Here is a 19,708-nt window from a genome sequence, read left to right on the forward strand (position 1 = left end):
AAATATCTTTATTGGCATGTAATTAAAAACGTTCAATTACTTTCTGAACACCTCATATATAATTTTTAATAAGAACCACAAATTGAAAAATAAATTGTGTCAGATATTATAAAAAATTCAAAGAACTGTTAATTCTTAAGTCGGGTCCCATGGCAAAACCTTTTTTTTTTTAATTTCCTATATTGTTTACACATTAATACTAGATTTTTACTGCATTAATCCAATTGGATTTTCAATCTTTGAAACTTAAGAGTTTAAAGAAATTGATATTTCAAGTATGTGTCCCGGTCAGCTCTCTTCTGTTTTAGAGGCTAAAAAGTTTACTTCTTGGAATAATTTAGTTCATTAAGTTGGAAAAATTTAATACAATGATATTCAACAAGGCAAACAAAAAATTACTGTTAGCTAAAAATAAATCTAAATACCATGATGCCCCTTGTCTGATGGGATCGAAAAGTAGCCCAAAGCTGGGTTATTTACAGCCAAATATTAATATTAAATTTCAACTTTTTTGGTTAACAGGTTTTCAAAATATGAGGAAAAATTTGTTTGTTTACAAATAAAGTTAAAAACTCCTCCAAATCCAACCAACTTAAGATGCAATTTTAAATAATTCAAAAAGTACTTGCATTGTACTAAATCTCAATTTCCTAGGGCCAATACACAAGAATTCAAAACGGCAAAAATTTACACTGTTTAATTTTGCAAAATATTTAATCCCATCAAAGCTCCATTATAGAAACTTTTTGACCCATCTTCAAAGAATTATTGATGAGCCAGTTCAAAGATATTATTCAAAATACAGGTCAACACATGTACAAATAGAAGTAAATCTAGAAATTTGTACAACTTTTTTTGTATTTTTAACCTGCTTCTCATAGAAGCATGTTTGACAAAAAAATTTTACTGCATCAGTAAATTAATTTTAGTATTATTTAGATGTATGTTCATAATTAAACCTGCCTGACCTGGGCTGAGAAATGATAATTACTTAATGTAACTCATCATTATAGATCACTGCTTGTATTATAAAGCATACACTTCACTCAATAGTAAGCTTACTACAGATAAAGGTAAGAAGTCAGGTGATAGGAGGGCAAAACCTTTTCTGCTTCAAAGCTAATGTGGCATACTAGATTTAAAAAAAGCCAATACCTCAGCATCAAAAAATTAAAAGCTCTTTTTGAAACAAAGTAAGAAAAACCAAAACTTTACTACTGATGTTCGTTTTATTTATCTAAGACAAAAAACTATTATAATAACTAGAATATTTCAATAACTTACTGTGGACCACAACCCATAGCCTCTTCAATTTCCAGAAGAAACTGAGATAAAGGTATAAAAATAAGTGTAATATTATGCGGATTAGGTGGACATACTAGCAATCGCTCTCTCTGATTATCACCAACCTGAAAATAAAATTGCACTGAAGATGATTAAAATTACATAACATTTACGCATATTAATAAAACAAAAAAATGTAAATAGCAATAGAAAATCTCAAGAAATTTTATTTTAAATGGATGTAGTGAAATGAGGAATCTCCAAATTTGAGATATGATAAAAAAATAATGGGAATTTTAATTTTTAACAAAAACAATTTACTTATTCTTATATATTTACAATGTTACTTTCAATGTAATTCTAGTAGAGATGTGACACTCATGTCAGTGTTTTTTTCAATACTCAAAACATTTGTGAAAAGCAATTTTTGATGTAGTCTTAGAATGGTATAGATAGAACAATATAGCATAAGTTCATTTACCAATTTTTTCTTTATTTCATCTATACTGCAAATTGTCTTTTTATTGTTCTCTTAACCTTTTTGGGACTGGCATCGCGCTTATGCAACTGCAGTAAACTGTCCTCTGCACACACTACGATTGCATAAACTCATTTTAGAACTTTATTTTTATTTTTAGTTTTAGAACTTTGAGTGCCCTCATCATATAAATGCAACTAATATATAATTCTTTCATTGACATATAAGGCACTTTATTGGCTTTAAAACATACTACTTCCACTATTGATAGATTGTAGCTAACAGCTAGAAATAGAGAGAATAAAATCATGTTACCAGCGTTCTAAAACTAAGTTCTGTAAGTTTTGTTGAATTCTGTTAGTAAACATGGCCAATTTGTTGCATAGTGTCCAGGATTTATTTCTTCTCATTAAAGCCTTAATAATGCCCAAAATTATTGAACATATAGTGAATGAAACAAATATGTATTATACCCAAGCCTCTCAAAAAACCGATCTTGCTCATTCAAAATTACAACAATGGAAACCAACTGACAAAGATGAACTGTATACATTTTTGAGTTTGACCATGCTTTTACCAAGAAATAAGAAAAATTCTATAAATGAGTATTGGTCAATAAACAGGCTATTAATATTCTCCAATATTTACCAAAACGATGGCTAGAGATAGGTATTTGAACATTCTTAGTAGAATGCTTCATTTTGCCAGTAATAAAGATCAACCATACAGCTTCCATCTTTTCAAAATTCAAGAATTATTAAAATGAAAAAAGATTTCTCAAATGTGTTTTATCCTTTTCAAACTAAAGTAATTGACATTCCTTAGTTTTGTTCTAAGGAAGGCTTAATTTTGTTTATGTTTATAATAAAATAATCTAGTCTGAGCATGAACTAGGATTTACAGTATGTTAGTCATGAAAAGGTTTAATCAGTTGGAACAAGAAAAAATCACAGGACACAATGTCTAAAGAATTCGAAGGCTGTAGCATCAGTATATGTAATTTTTTGCTGAATAATCACAAATTAATGTCATAAGTTTAACTGCTGCAGATAATCTGTTGGCTTTGAACTAGTGTCTGGGATATGCTGAATGTGCTGAATCACACACTGTTCATCATTAAGAAATGATTAACTTGGCATTCAAAAGAAAATGAACACATTGGAAATTACCCTTTCATTCATAAATGCTGATACACCAAAGAAAACGTTTTTGTATTTGGAATCCACCTTCTAGGAAATCTCTCCTTACATTTACGTTGAGCAGCTTCAGAATTTCTGTTACAACATCCATAAACAAAAATTATACGGCATATTCCTTGTAAGAAAATTGAAATGGCATCTTTACACTATGATTTATAATACTATACTTCCTTTATCGGTATGATAATTTATGACAACAGATTCAAAGTGTACACAATTTTCATTGTTGACAAGCTGTTAATATTGTCAATCTTAACAGTAAAATGTTTTCTAAATATTTCTTAAGTAACATACATTTCAATTTAGTTTTTTTACATAATTATCTTGTTTTACCTGTGTAAATTATTGAATATACAAAGCTAAAATATTGTTTTATAACTTTTGCATTTCTTTTAAAATTATTTTCAGTAAATAGCATTTTCATTTTTAAAAAGAATGTTTATTAGGTACAGTAAGAATAATACGATTTTCTGTCCTTTTTTTTGTTTGTTTTGCTTCAATAAAAAACCGATTTTTAAAAGGTTTTATTTACTTTTACTACCTGTATTTACATTAATTTTCTCAAAATTAAATTCTCTACAAGTTTTGTTACTAAATCTTTCACATTTATTAGTCATTTAACAAAGTTAGTGCACTACAAACCTAAAAAAAATTATTTTTTGACACTGAATTTTTTGTTTTACATCGGACATTTTAAAAACCACTGGAGTTACAGTTCTGGGTCCTGCTTGCCCTATTTCCCAGCTCAAATTACAAAAAAAAAACCACCAACTTCACCCCTTAATTTTGGTCTCAAAAATTAAAGTAGGGCTTCTTTTTATTAAAAGAGCTGAAATCTGGGTAAAATCTTTCACTAGACTTAACTCGAAAACAGAGCATTTCCAGATCTTTGTTTATATTAACTTTTTTCATTATTTTCACCAGTAGAAAATGTTCTGAAAATTTCTCTGTTTCTTCGTGGGACACCTGTAAAATAATTTTTCTACAAATATTTGCATCTTTAATAACTGAATGATTCATACAAATACAGACATGTTAAAAACTACAAATTCACATCTTGAAATGAAAAAGAGTAAACACCTTACTCTCATAACAAAAGGTTTTAATTCTATCCAACACAGGTTTAAAAAAAGATCAGAAAATTTTGAAAATTATTATAAAATACCTAGATAAGCAAAATCATCAATATTTTTTTTAATATAATTTATAATGTCACCCAATGATTACTTAATGCCTATATATAAAAACACAACTGCATCATTAAAAGGACTACTTACATGCTTATAAAATCAATATATCACATCATTACTTATAAATTTAACAGTAGAGCTAATTACTGAGATTTCATTGAAAGGAAATTCAAGGGTAAGGTACAAATGACCAACTACAGATACCCCTAAAGTTGAGTCTCAAGAAATGTAATCATCCAGTTTTTTTTTTAATTTATAGGTTGAAATGACATCATTTCAATTTCATTACTTTAAGATTTTCTTTGTTGTTTTAGACTATAAAGTAGCTTTCCTCTGTAAAATACGATTCTTAATAAAATACAATTTAACAAAACATAATAGATATAGTATCTTACAATCAAAAATCAAAATCAATTACCTTTATGCCAGAACCTTTTGAATGTTTATCTTGTACATAATTATTTTTAATTTGCGCATGCGATGAGTATTCAAATTTAAATAATGATTTTCGTGATCTGAAACAAAAGGAATAATAACAAAATTAATAACTGGATTTAAATCTTTTTTAACATTTTCTTAAAAGAAGGAATGATTTTGCATTTCCTAAAACTAATAAATTTAATGTAGAGGTTGATTTTAATGAATGGAACAAAAAAAAATCAATTAAATAATTATGTTGGAATTTGTATAAAATTCTCATGCAATTTAAAATATCTGATAATAGATTATAATCCAATTTAAAGAAAAACAGTTATTTAATTTAGTTGAATTACTTAAAAGAAAATAATAAATATATTAATCTTTTGAAACTTAAGAACTCAATCATTATACTAAAATAGTCAATAATACCAACAAAAAAAAAACACCTTACCACCTCATTGGTATTCTTCACTACTAGAAATATTTCTTTATAACTTGTGTAATCACAAAAGAATTTATTTCTTTACTTATTCTATTAGATAATAATTAATAAAGTACTGATAAATTAAAACTTAATTTATTTTTAAAAATTGAAATGTTACGTTTTGTACATAATTAAAAGTTGTTTTGTTGTATTTCTGTGAATATGACTAGTCTTATTTTTTCAGTGCATAATCTTTAGTATTTAATGAAATTACTCATATTATAACTAAAAATAAAAATTACATTAGTAACTGTTCAATTAGGTATAGTTGTGAAATCTGAATATCAGAAACACCTCTCTTTTTTCCATTTAGCCTCTGGAACCACCGTAAGGTATTACTTCAGAGGATGAGTGAGGATGATAAATGATGATGTAAATGAAGTGCAGTCTTCTACAGTCTCAGGTCAACCATTCCTGAGATGTGTGGTTAATTGAAACCCAACCACCAAAGAACAATTGTATTCACGATCTAGTATTCAAATCCACCTATACTATACAACCTAGTAAGTATTCAGAAAACACCTATAATTATTTAACTTACTCAAGCATTCCACTAACACATGAAATTAAAGCAAAAGCATTTTTTTTTCTTAAGTCATAATACAGATAATTAAGTTTAAATGAATATACAGCAAAAATAGTAAAAATTAACAATTTTAGTAGTAATGACAGTAACAATTATAGAGCTACTTATAAAGAGATGTCACCCTTAATTCTACAGAACCACCTAAAAAAGTATACTTTTTTTAAATTCTTCTTCCATTACTTACTATCATTTACCCTTCTACAGCTGACAATTAAAAAGGAAAATTTTAAACCGAGTAGTTTACACATAAACATGATAAATGATTATCTGGATTTATGCAGAATTTGAAACCTGCCTCGGTTTTGTGTAAAACACTTTTATGGTCAAAACAAAATACTTTTATTTTGTGTATTTTGACCAAAGAATTTATACCACAGTGTCTTCAATTACACTGGGGAATGAATCCTTTCTTAAGCTACATCTTGATTCAATAAAATATTCAATTTTCGGTTCATACAGACCAAAGAACTTTTAATTTAGTGGTATCATTGAAATGTCTTCCATAAGGATGACAAGAGTATGTCCACTTGTTGTGATTTCAGCTTCTTGCCAGCATTAATGTTGCAAACAGAAGTCTTTAACCCAACAGGCACCTTAGCTACTAGTTACGATTTATCCCTCAAATGAGAAACAGTTTATTCAGAAAGTTACAAAGACAGAGTTGACTTAGCCCAATGACAATAAAAAACCAACTGCTGAGCTAGCTACAAGAATATGCTAACAGTATATTACAGATTGATGATATGTCAAAGGCCATATACAATAAGGGAAAAGACGAGGTAGAAGGATGACGATTATCAGCTAGTAGAGTTGTTGTCTCTAATCAAGTTTTTCCCAAAAAACTGACTTTTTTCACAATGTTATTTTAGTAAGCATGATAATGCTGTAGCCTATACATTAATACAGGCTATAAGATTAAATTCAGGCTACATTGTAATTCAGAAACTGTAGAAAGATTGGCAGCTGAGAAATTGACAGTAAAAGAACAAAGACCTCTCAGATTTGGGAAAACTCATGGAAAAAAGAATAAATGCTTCATGAGAGAAAAAAAATCAGTAAGTAAAAGAATTCATCAGTGAATCTCAAAACAAAATTTAAAAAAAAAAATCTATGCAATAGTCAAAAAGAAAAACTATCAAAGATTTATGTAATATCTTTTTACATATTTTCCAAGTATTTTAGAATATAAATGGATGCTTTATAGTTTTTCTGTCATTAAAACAATGTACTTAACAATTTAAACTAGCAACATCAAAAAAAGAAAAAAACTATATATATATATATATATATATATATATATTAACATTACTGATCATGGTGCTAATAAAAATTAACATTAAATGAAATTACACCACCAAAATGGCATCATTCTATTACCGGACAGGCAGAATTTGCATATTCATGCATAATAAATTCTAAAATCTACAAAAAACAATTTTGACAGATTAACATATCATAAATAAATATGTTTAAATAAGCTTCTTCTTTAAAAAATGCTTGACCTCATATGGCACAACTGATGCTGGAAACTATTGGCAAAGTGGGTTGGGAGCTCCTACCTCATCCTCCTTATAGCCCTAACCTTGCCCCTTTGGATTTTTATCTGTTTGGTTCGATGAAAGAAGCTTTGTATGGCATCAAGTTCAATGACAACAAAGAGGTTAAGAAAAAAGTACAAAACTGGCTTCAAGATCAATGTAAAGAATTCTTTGCTGAGGAGATAAGATCGTAAAAAGATGTAAGTTCAGAAAAGTTGGTGGGGATTACATGGAAAAGTAGACTAAAGATTGTATTTATTTAATAAGCCATTTTTTTTCTATCGCTATTAGTCTGTTTAATTACTGAATGATCCTTGTGTGTGTATGTGTGCATGCATGTGTATGTGTATATACACAGAGCGATTCAAAAAGAACTTTAAAAACATATAAAAAAATTTATTTAGATAACTTAAAGATTCAGCTGAAGTCTCATTTCGTAGTAAAACAGATCAAGTTTTGCCTAATGTTAGTACTTAATTCAGCTACCAGCACTATCACCAATGTAGTTAAAAATGGATACTTGTGTGGCATGTGCTCGCTGTGCGTTTTGGTTTCATGATTTGCAGTCAACAACTGCACTTCGATGTAATATTTGTAGAGAGTATGGTAAGAAGTCTCTTAATAGGCATATAAATTTACTCTTGGCACCAAACCTTCATTAAGATGGTTGTTCAGTTAAACATACAAAATCAATATGACGCCCATGTGCCCCTGAAGCTGCTGTGGAATAACTCAGGGAAAGCTTTGCATGTAGTCTGTACAATCAATTATATAAATCACTAACTAATAAATTAATTAGTTGTACATCACTTGAGACCAGAAACAACTGTTTTGCATGTATTACATAAATGATTGTACTAGAAGCCATACAAACTAACCATGGTTCAACATATTACAGATGACCACAAAACTGCTCAGCTACAGTTCTGTGTGGAAATGATAAAAAGAACTGCATAATTATACACTTTTAGACAATGTAATTTTTAGTGACGAGTCAACATTTCACATCAGCAGTAAGATGAACAAACACTCATAAATGCTTAATATGGAGTAGTGAAAACCCTCATTAAACCTGCAGCACATTCATGACACCCCTAAGGTGTTTTTTGTCTCCTAAACAAAGAAAGACTATATGGCCTGTTCTTCTTCCAGGAGACAGCCATAAATGGTACCGTTTATCAGGACAAGCTTCAAATTAACTAATTCCTCAGTTAGACAATGATGATCAAGATGGATGCCAGCAATATAAGGCACCACTTCATTACAGCCTAGAAGTTTGAGATTTCTTGATACTCTATTCTCAAGTCTACAGATTGGTCATGAAAGTGCAATTGCATGGCCCCTCGCTCCCTAGATTTGACCCTCCTAAACTTTTGTAGGGTTTCATTAAAGGTGAGTTTATGTACCACCTTTGCCTGCTGATCTTGTTAAGCTAAGACTTTGAATTAACACTGTACCTGCAGAGGTAGTATCCATCCGTCTTGCTGGCTAGAGTTTGGAATGAAATTGACTTCAGGTGGAATGTACGTCGCATTAAAAATGGAAGCCATATCGAATCAAAGTGAATGTTGGGTGACAAACTTGATTTGTTTTTGTATGAAATGAGACTTTAACTGAATCTGTAAGTTATCTCAATAAATTTTAATATGTTTTTTAAATTTGTAAAGCCCTTTTTGGAATACCCAGTATGCGCGCGCGCACACGTGCGTGCGTGCACGCGCACACACACAATTCTTTTTTTAAATATGACAGTTTAGTTGCATAATGATGAAATAAAAATCTCTTGAATTTTTTTTAAAATACTGTATTTTACAAAATTTAACCACTACAATGTAATATTTATACACAAAACTCTATAAAGATAAATAGTTAAAATGAATACTAAAGACAAAAAAATAATATTATGTGAATACTTTTGAACTAATGGAAGTGAAATAAATCTGAACCCTTCACACAATTACAAAAAAATTAAATTAAGCTCTCTAAAATTGTTATTGACCTACCTTTGTTGTTTTCGGCGAGCAAAGTATGTTGATATATCATTTGTCTGATCAGAAAATGCAGAAGGAACTTGCTGGTTTTCAGTATTTGTATTCTGAATATCTAGATAAGCTGTCAAAACTAGCTGCAACTGGACATTAAAATACTTCTACTAGCATAAAAGGCTAACAATAACAATAACAATAATAATAACATCTTATAGTAACAATTAGGGTAATCTTACTTCTTTCTATTAACCATTTCAAAATCAATAATTAAATACATCTCTCAACTTACAAACTTTGAATTTAAAATTTTTTAACATTGCACAGTAAATACAGAATGCTCAGAAAGTTGCTATGCACTGGAATTAATTATGGAACTGTAATGATGAAACTTTCTTTATAGAGATGGATATTACAGTAACTGGAATAGTTTATAGAAGGTGTTGAAAATGACCTCCTCCAACATCCTCTTCCATTACTTAACCTCCTCCATTACTTTTCAATTTAGAAGCAAAAAACTAAAAAAATAATGTTTTTATCTTTAAACTTCGTTTAAATAATAACAAATTAAATTAGTAGTTGGAAACATATACATGTTGATTTACAAACCATCTTACATATGCTGGCATAATTGGTTTCCTGTGTTCTTTCAATTTATCTCAAAATGTTTATGTCTACTCATGCAAAACTTGTTGTATGATTCCCAAATAAGGAGGCATTATAATTAAATTTTTATAGTTTAGAATAAATAAGGTGTAATTTTATTAAAAAAAAGACAACATTTTATCTAATAAAGCATAAATTTGATAAAACAACTACTATTTACAGAGTTATTAATGATTAAAAAATGTAAATGCTGGGCATTTTGAAATTTTCAAAGGTAAAATTTTCAAACTTATTTATTTTGTATACGTTGTTAGGTACATATTCACCAAATCTCATTAAAATATTCCAATTCCTTCATAAAGATCCAATTTTTATTGTTTAATCACTTTTTACACACAAATATAAAAAAATTATAAATCAATTGTAAGATTGTAAGCTGTATATATGAAAACCACAAAAGAGGCATGAGTATTACCGACCTCATCTAAATTTATTAAATTGCTTCTGAATACACATTATCATTATGATGGGTGGTACTTTCTGTTCAACCAACCACTGCATGAGCATAAATTGAATAAGAGCCTGGAATTTTTAATAATATTAAACATTCTTAAACGTAATGTAAAATACTTTCATGTTTAATTTTGCAATAAATATATTTTGAAAGATTGTAAATTTCCTATTTAAAAAAAAATATAATTCAGAAGAAAATGAAGATCCATCTTCTCTAACAGTGGTCATCAAAAATTTTGATGCAGACTATTTTAAATATCTGATTACTAACAGAATGAATAATTAAAGAAATACTTACAACGGACTGAACTCTTGACCAGAAGTCAGGTAAATCATACAATGTAAGATGAATATGATGAGATCTAGAAGCTTTGGTAAGACAAGTAAGAACAGTTCGATGAGCTGCTGCAATTAATCTAAACTGTTCCATCAACAGGTACAATAAATCTAAAAGAAGAGGTGATGAAGATGCAGAATCTGCAGGTAATAATGTACGAGTTGTTCTCTCTACTAACTTTAACAATTCAGGCTGCATCTGCACTTTTAAGTGCTAAAAAGAAAATTAATAAATTAAAACAAAAACATCAAACAAAATAAAATACAGATTTTAACAATATCTGCCTCAAATAATATTTAACAATATTTAAATAAAAATAATTACATTTCCAATACAAATACTATTGTTTAAAACACCCTTTTAAGATAAATCTAAGTATCTCGTAAATAATGAATGTTACAACTATTATAAAATTATTAAACATCATAAGCAACAAATTATATTAAACAAAAAAAAATTGGGTTTATGTAATAGTAAACCTTTTATAGTTAACATTTTACAGTAAACCTCTTAATATAAACATTTTATAGCTCATAGCTAGTCAGGGACAAGCAAAAAATTTAAACAAGTTTAAGATTTTAAGACTGTACAAGGGATATCTCTAAAGTAGACTGCTGGAAAATTTATTTCGTTAAAGTTGGTGAACCTGTGTCATTCATGGCCACACTGCATTGTTGTCTGTAGTTGTCACGTTGTAGTATATTTGATTATATGTGAGTTACTATGTTATAAAATGAATAGGAAAATTGATGTTTCGGCCAACTGTGAAATACATGGAGTCATAGATTTTTTAAACCATCAAAATGTTAAGCCAGCTGAAATTCATAGACAGTTGGTTGCTGTATACAGTGATAATGTAATAATTGAATAATGGAAAGAAACGTCCAAAAATGGTATGAAAGGTTTAGAAATAACAGAATTAATGTGCATGATGAACGTTCGGGGAGGCCTTCAATAATCATAGAGGCCTTGTTGAAACGCGTCGATGATGAAATCAGAAAACATCGCTGCTCAATGATTTCAGAACTGGCCCTTCTTTTTCCTGATGTTTCAAGAGCTGTTATCAGTCACACTGTTCATGACCATTTAGGCTACAGAAAGGTTTGTGCACGTTGGGTGCCACACGTCTTAAAGGACCATCATAAAAAATTCCGAATGAGATGTGCTTTGTAATTTTTGATGCCCTACATAGAAAAAGGTGATGAGTTCCTTAATTCAATTTTTACTGACAATGAAACATGAATTTCGTATTACACACCAGAGAGAAAACAGCAGTCAAGTAAATGACATCATCCTCAATCACCAATCAAACCAACAAAGATCAAGCCATTTGGACAAAAACCGATGGCCACATTCTTTTGGAATCAAAAGACTACTATGAAACTCTACATAAGTTACGGTATGCCATTCAAAATCAGTGGCTGACCGATGCCATTGTCCAGCTGCATGATAATGCACGTCCACATGTTGCGGGTCCAACACGTGATTTACCAAGAACATTTGGATGGGAAATTTACAATCACTCACCATACACTCCGAACTTAGCTAATTCTGATTACCATTTTTTTGGGAAATTGAAAGAATTTTTGAGTGGTAAGCAATTTGCAGGTGACGATAAACTTAAAAATGCTGTTAATTAGACACTAAATGGACTGGCAGCCAAAGAATATGACAAGAGTAGATTGAAGATGGTCTATTGCTACAATAAATGTCATAATTCATGTGGCGATTATATAGAGAAGTAGTATAAGGTATATATTTTTAAGAGAAATAAAAAAATATTTATAAAGTTTTCAAAATAAATTTTTTTACAGTGAAATGGTCTTTACTTTAGAGATAACCTCTCGTACATTGTTTCCGATTTTAACAATTAGAAGATAGATATTAAATCAATAAATAAAAAGGTAGAGTAAAGAATTATACTTGGAATTATCTCCTAGCATAATAATAAAAACAAATATAAAAACTAAAAAATATGACTGCCAAAAATTTTTTTTTAAATCTTTAAAACTAAATAAATTGAACTAAAAAGAAAACAATAAATTAGACTAAAAAAAAGAAAACAAGGTATGGAAATCAAGGACTAAAAATCATTACGCAGTATTTAATTAAATAAAATAATGGGTGACCAATCAATCTTCAGACAGTTTTAATTTATTTAAGTATATTTTTCATGTTGTAGAAATAGCAGACATTTAAGGTTGTCTAATGTTTAAGTTCTCACCAGGTCTTACATCGATAAAAAAAATTTTGTCTTTCAATGAAAATATTTAAATGCAGTCTGGGGGCTTTGTAATATAGAATAATTACTATTCAGAGCTCTTTAATATAGGACAACCCCTATTCAGAACCCCTACCCAAACTGCTGTTGGCCATACAGTGGAATAAACAAACAAACACATATACATAACCCTAAATACATTAACTACTTTTTAGGTAGTCGTGTAAAAAAGCAATAAATGTACAAGGTGGGCAGATATTAACTCCCTTGAAAATTGTTTATAATTTTTTTAATACTTAACCAATTTTCATGAAACAAAAGCATTTTGTTCCTTACGATGGTAGAATTTATTACATGATATCTCATTTATATCATTGCAGATATCAATGGCGGACCATGGCACAATGTCTAACCTTGCATAACCTGGCATCCTGGTATGAAGTATGGTAATCCATGGTACAATACAGAGATGATAGCAAAGTGTGAAAGTATCTTGTGCCTCCGTAGATGCAAAGACCATAAGGAATAACCACTCAAAGCTAATGGACAGACGTTCTATATCAGATGTTAGGAGACGCAGTCGCCCCTCAACAACCAGGACAGTGGAAAATGTGCAAGTAGTTCAGGAAATGTTCACTCAAAGTCCTCAGAAATCACAAAGACAGGCATCTCGCCAACTTTTTGTCCATGGAAACGACAAAGGAATTATCACCAGACGACTGTGATTATTGGTTGGAATATGAGAAGATGATGCTTGCTTGGTATAGACTAATCTGATATTTTCGGTAACATTCGTGGTCAGTTGAAGCCGTGTTTCATGCTGGGAGATTTGTTAACCGGCACAATTGTTATTATCGGGCAACAGAGGATCCGAGGGTGGTTGTTGAGAAAAGCCAACATTGCCCAAAGGTCATAGTGTGGTGGTGTATGACATCCACGAAAGTTGTAAGTATATATCTCATTTTGACACAATGAATGCAGAACGGTACCTTGATATGCTTGAAGATTATGTTCATGGTATTGTATGCAAACAAGATAATTACAACAACCAAATCTTTAGGCAAGAGGGGGCCCCACCTCACTTCACAAGTCCTGTCTGTGCATGGCTTGACACCCATTTTCCAAGATGCTGGTTGGGACGTCGTGGACACTTGAATGGCCAGCAAGGAGTCCTGACCTAACATCCAGCGACTTCTTTCTCTGGGAGTGGGTGAAAGAGGACGTTTATCGCACAAAACCAAAAACTCTTGATGAATTGGAGACGCGAATTCGCCAAGTTCTTGGAAAGATACCGCTGGATTGTCTGTACAAATCTATCACCAACATCCCCATCCGTTAACTGGTGGATAATGATGGTGATTATGTGGAATTTTACCAGTACATAACAATTCTACCATTGAAGGAACAAGATTTTTTTGTTTCATGAAAATTAGTTAAGTATTAAAAAATTTATGAACAATTTTCAAAAGGGAGTTAATTCCCCTGTCCACTGTGCAGATCTACTACACATGCAGATAACTAACTTGCTTTCATATGTTTACAAGTAAAAAATAAATACATTAATATTTATTTATTTACAATTATAAATAAATAAAACAAATAATTAAAAAATAAATTATTACCTTAAGAAAGAGGAAAATCAATTTATTTACAGAAGTTGGTAATTCATACCAGAACTTTAAAAATTCATACATCAAGTAAATATATTTGTAAGAGAATATACCCATAAAGATGAAAAATACTTTCTTAAAAACTTAAATCAAAGAAATAAAAAGAAATGTTAAGTAATATTTTAAGCTATTATTATAATAATCTGAATAATCCAAGAGTGTAACTTACCAGCTAACTAAGAAGTATACTTATCCAACAAAAAATATAATGTGTATATCAAGTTTTTGAATAAATATTTAAACAAAGTAATATCAAATTTTCATAAAGAATAAAAAAGAAAAGTATACATTTTTCAGTTTTACATCAATTAACTGCCTTAAAAGGTTTTTCCAATACTTTATTTGAATAATTTAAGTAAATTAAAAATGAATTTAAAACAAAATACACAAAGTAAAATAGGAAATTTCTAAAACTGGGTGAAAAAAGTGCAGGCTTATTGTATTCAAAATTGTCTGCTATCTCCTTCAAAATAATTTCTTTGAGAAATAATTTAGAATCTCACATTTTTCACACATCAGAGGCAATCAATCTTCTAAATGTTGTCAATTATTTTGACAAATGTTGCCTGCAATTCATTTACATAACAGAAATTATTTCCAAATGATCAATCTATTTCAATTTAAATTCTTGATACAAGGTGAAATTACACAAAGAAAGGTTTGGTAAGTAGGAAGGATAGTTGTTATGAAAACAATGTAGTGTTTTGTCAAGAACTCCAGAATTTTAATCAAGCAGGAGGATACGTCGTCCGATAAAGGAAGCAATTACAGTTGTGCCAGGTTCCAAAGATTTTATAGTAAATTTTCATTTACTATTATTTATTTACGGGCTTATTTATGTACTCTTGATTTACAACATTCTTTCAAACATGTACATAATAGTGCATAAACCAAGTTTTGATATAGATCTCCCACTGCTTACATGATCAAAAAAAAAACATTTAAAGTAAATGAATACCTCAACAGCATCTGGTAACTTCTTGAGCAAGGCAAGGCACTCAATCAAAATAGCCATAAAGTGTTCAGAATTTTTCTCTGGATCAGGTTGGTCAATATCCTCAATTAAATCATTAGAATTAAATTCTAATCTGAAATAGAAATTAAATTTTAAAAAAACATAATTAATTTCAATAACATATACATTATTTCTATTAACATTATAATTACACCTATGCTTGAATCGGAAATCAGGGATTGTATATGACTTTTAAAATTCTTTTGTATTTGGTTCTTATAATATTTTTTTTTAAAGAGCACCCAAACAAAAGCAACATAATTAAAAATCTTCCCGGTTTAGTATAAACAATTTGAATTAAAGGACACTTTTTAAAGATAGATTTTTGTTACGCTGAACAATTCTAAGAAGTAAAATAAATAATTCAAATAATCATTCATGATAAAAATGACCGTCACAAACACTAAGTTGAAGGTAAAATTCCAAGGCGAGCTCTCTGAACCATTTGAGATCAAAAGAGGACTGCACCAAAGTGATGTGCTCTTTGAACTATTATTTAACTGTGCTCTGGAAATGGTAATGAGGGAATTGCTCAAAAAATGTCCCCTAAATTAAAAATAAGCCAAAAAATCAAAACAAACTGTTCTGAAGCTAAATCATAAATACTTCAAAACATTGCAAATAAAATTGGCTTCACATTATCACTCAAAGAAAAAAATTATTCCCCAAAAACCAACATGATTAAAAGAAGTAAACATAAATGGTAATATAATCAAAATATTAACTAAATTTAAACACCTAGGAGAAATAAAAACAAACAACCTAAATGAAAAAATCTCAATCCAAATAAGAAGAAACAAACTAGCTAAAGCTCAAAAATTAACCTAGTACATGTACCATAAAAAAGGCCTAACAATAAATGTAAAAATAAGACACTACAACACAATTATGAAACTAGAAGCCATTTATGCGGCAGAAACACTCTTCCACCTGAACGAACAATCAAAAATAGATAGACTCCAGAAAACTGAAAAAAGAATTAGAAAAACCAGCATTAATAAAAAGTACCAGAAAGACGGGCACTGGTGGATTGTGCCCAACAAAGTCGTGTACAAAGAGTTAGAACCCATCACTGATGCCATGCATAAGAGGAGACTAGGATTCTTTGATATATCATGAGGATGCAAGATTCAAGACTTCTGAAACAGCTAGTACAGTACAATCTCTACTCGAAAAACACCAAGACAGAATGCAGATGGATCAGAGAAATAAAAGAGGGTTTGAAAGAAATCAGCCTTACACCAGAAGACACCACAGATATGATAAAATTAAACAAGAAAGTCAAGAACAAAAACACTCACTTCACATTCACAACATGAACATTTACAACACTAGAAAGACCACAATGATCGAACATATGAAAAAATACTGGGAGAATCACAAGGCTGGAAACAGTTCCATCAAAGAGACTTGGATAATGGACTGACTAAAGTGATCCTATGTGGTCAAAAAAGGTAATAATAACAATCTACATACATTAATAAAAGTCTCAAAAAAAAGGCTGTTAGAATAATTATAAATACACAACAAAATATTTTATTGTTATGGCCAAAATATGACTAATTTTAGAATGTTTTATGCTACTTGGTTAAAAAAAAAACGAGATAACCAATTTTAACAAATCTAAAAAATCTACATTTTCTGTTGATTTAAAAATACCTACATGTTGGATTACTTTTTTATACAATGTCTGTCCCTCTTTTGGTAAAAAAGATTTTGATATTTTCTTACCTAAAAAAATTTCCAAGAATAAAAATTGGATTCTGCAAAAAACTTTTATCAAAGAATAGATTTTTTTTTAATAATGAACTGAATCTCTACCCCTCTTTTGTTTAATTTTTTCTTCACTTAGGATTCACCTTAAAGAAAGCATTCTGAAAACAAAGTTAGGTTTAACAACTATTGCAACTTTTTAAAATTTTGTCCAGGATTCTACCCTATTGATAAAATTTTGTTGATTTTTGGATCTAACTAAAAACCGGAATTGTACTGTACCTTCAAACATGCTTCATAGCAGCATAAAGCATTGTACATCATCATATAATTATGGCACATGATAAAGAAAATGAAGGTAAAGGTAAAGAAAAAAGACAATATGATAAAGAAAGTAAAAGTTTAATCTTTGCATCGGTAAAATAGTAAAATCAGAGAGAGTCCTGAAAGTTCAGTTGACATTTATAATTTCTCTTACCTTTAAAAAGCAGATTTTGCTCACTTTCGGTTTTATTAAAACAGGTCTTAATAAAATTTCCTACAGCTATAGAATAAAATGCTTTTCATAACCCAGAATTCCATTGTTTTCCAAAACATGTTAAAAATGATTTTATCATTGGCTATATAAATTTCAGTTTTTTCAGTTATATATACAAAGAAGAAAATATTAAACTGTAATTCAGTTTTGGGTCCTACACAATTTTATTTTTCTGTTTTTATTAAAATAAGATTTACCAGGATTATAAGAAAATACAAAGGCATACAAAGATCAGCACAGTATGTCACACCAAGGTAAAGAAAGATATAAAATGGCTAGCTGAAAAAGTCTAAAGAAAAAATATTACTTTGTCAAATATCACCAGAGATATAAGATGAAAAGTAAGTTTATAACTGCAAAATTAAGTTAGCAAAAACAAATAGTTAATGTTGGGTTATTATATATTTAAATTATCATGAAAACCTTCACATCAATATTTTCAACTTAAAACATTTTTAAATTCCAAACAAAATTTAAGCACCATAATGGCAAAAACAACCAGATACATGAAACTAAGACACAAATGTTCAAATCACTAATATGCAAAATCATTGAACCATTAATAAAACTCAGGTAATTCTAATAAATTTTCTGTTTCCTTATTTTGTTAGAGTTCAAATCCTTTTTAGGTGGAACATTTTTTATCCTGGACAAAAAATTTTATCCCGGATAGAATCCTGGATAAAATTTTAAAAAGTTGCAATAGTTTTTCAAACCTAACTTGTTTTCAGAATACTATCTTAAGGTGAATCATAAGTGAGGAAAAAATTTAACAAAAGAAGGTAGGGATTCAGTTCTTTATTAAAAAAAAAAGTTTTCTTCGATAAACATTTTTTGCAGTATTCAATTTTTGTTCTAGAAAATGTTTTTTTTTTATGTGGAAACCCCATCACAGGGCCATCAGTGATCAGTAGAATTTACCTGGTAGCTTATTCATTAATCTATACAAATAAAAAAACTAAAGAGAATATGATGAATCATACAACCATGTCTGCAAAGTGTGACAAATTATGCTAAATCAAATAACGGTAAAAAATAAACAATGAATAAGAACTCTTACTTATATAACACAAAGCTATTTAAATAATTAAGTGCAATGATTATTAAAATATTTATGAAGATGTATGAGATAGAGAAATATAAATAACAAATGTCAAGAGTAAAGGATAACAAATGACAATGATATGAACATACATACATATTACATCATATATCACACTTATAATTTACATTTCATTTACCAAGCAGTTACATAAATATAATCTCCTACACAAAGAAAACATCATTAAGAAAACTAAAGATACAAAAGTATGAAATCACACAAAAAAAAATTTACTATTATAATTTACTATTTCCTAACAGACTCTAATAGATTTTAATGAAATAAATGGGAATTATATAACTTTGTAATAGATCAAACCAGTAAATTGTGTAATAAATGAGAAAGTTCTTTGAGAAAATTAACAAACAAACAAAACACTATCCTTATATTACAAAGTTTAAATAACTATATATTTGTGCTAATATTACAATATATTTCTAGTAAAATAAAATAGTAAATTTTTTATACCTTGGTTCATGTGAAGAAAAATCAAGCATTTTTCTAGCACGTGATGATTCAGCAGGATTATGTTCTCTTTTAACAGGAGTTGCATCTCTATCACGCCCTGATCCTTGGCGAAGCAATCTACCCTGTAGCACTTCTTGGGTTGAATGGACATATATATGATGACTAAGTTCTTCCAATAATTTGGAATGCAGTTTCTAGAAAAAAAAGAAACATATCATCAAGAACAGATGAACAATTTTTACAAGAAATATGATATTCAGTTGTTATCTTAGCATAAAAACTATTTAAAAAAGAAAAAACATTAAAATACTCAATAAGCAAAAACCAAATCACACTATTTACTGAGTGGCTGAATCATAGA

At 29.3% G+C, this 19,708-nt stretch overlaps 1 protein-coding gene across 1 annotated transcript in view; it reads right to left on the reverse strand.

Annotated features, from left to right (window-relative positions):
* Window positions 1-19,708, reverse strand: part of Sec8 (exocyst complex component secretory 8) — an 83,296-nt gene that overhangs the window by 43,062 nt on the left and 20,526 nt on the right. The window contains exons 5-10 of the mRNA XM_075365751.1: window positions 19,348-19,541; window positions 15,470-15,599; window positions 10,582-10,833; window positions 9,183-9,310; window positions 4,570-4,666; window positions 1,285-1,409 (exon numbers count right to left, since the gene is read on the reverse strand). Of these exons, the coding sequence (XP_075221866.1) occupies window positions 1,285-1,409; window positions 4,570-4,666; window positions 9,183-9,310; window positions 10,582-10,833; window positions 15,470-15,599; window positions 19,348-19,541 (926 nt within the window). The remainder of the gene's footprint in view (window positions 1-1,284; window positions 1,410-4,569; window positions 4,667-9,182; window positions 9,311-10,581; window positions 10,834-15,469; window positions 15,600-19,347; window positions 19,542-19,708) is intronic.

This window comes from Lycorma delicatula, chromosome 5 (genome assembly GCF_047948215.1).
Source record: "Lycorma delicatula isolate Av1 chromosome 5, ASM4794821v1, whole genome shotgun sequence".
NCBI classification, from domain to species: domain Eukaryota; kingdom Metazoa; phylum Arthropoda; class Insecta; order Hemiptera; family Fulgoridae; genus Lycorma; species Lycorma delicatula.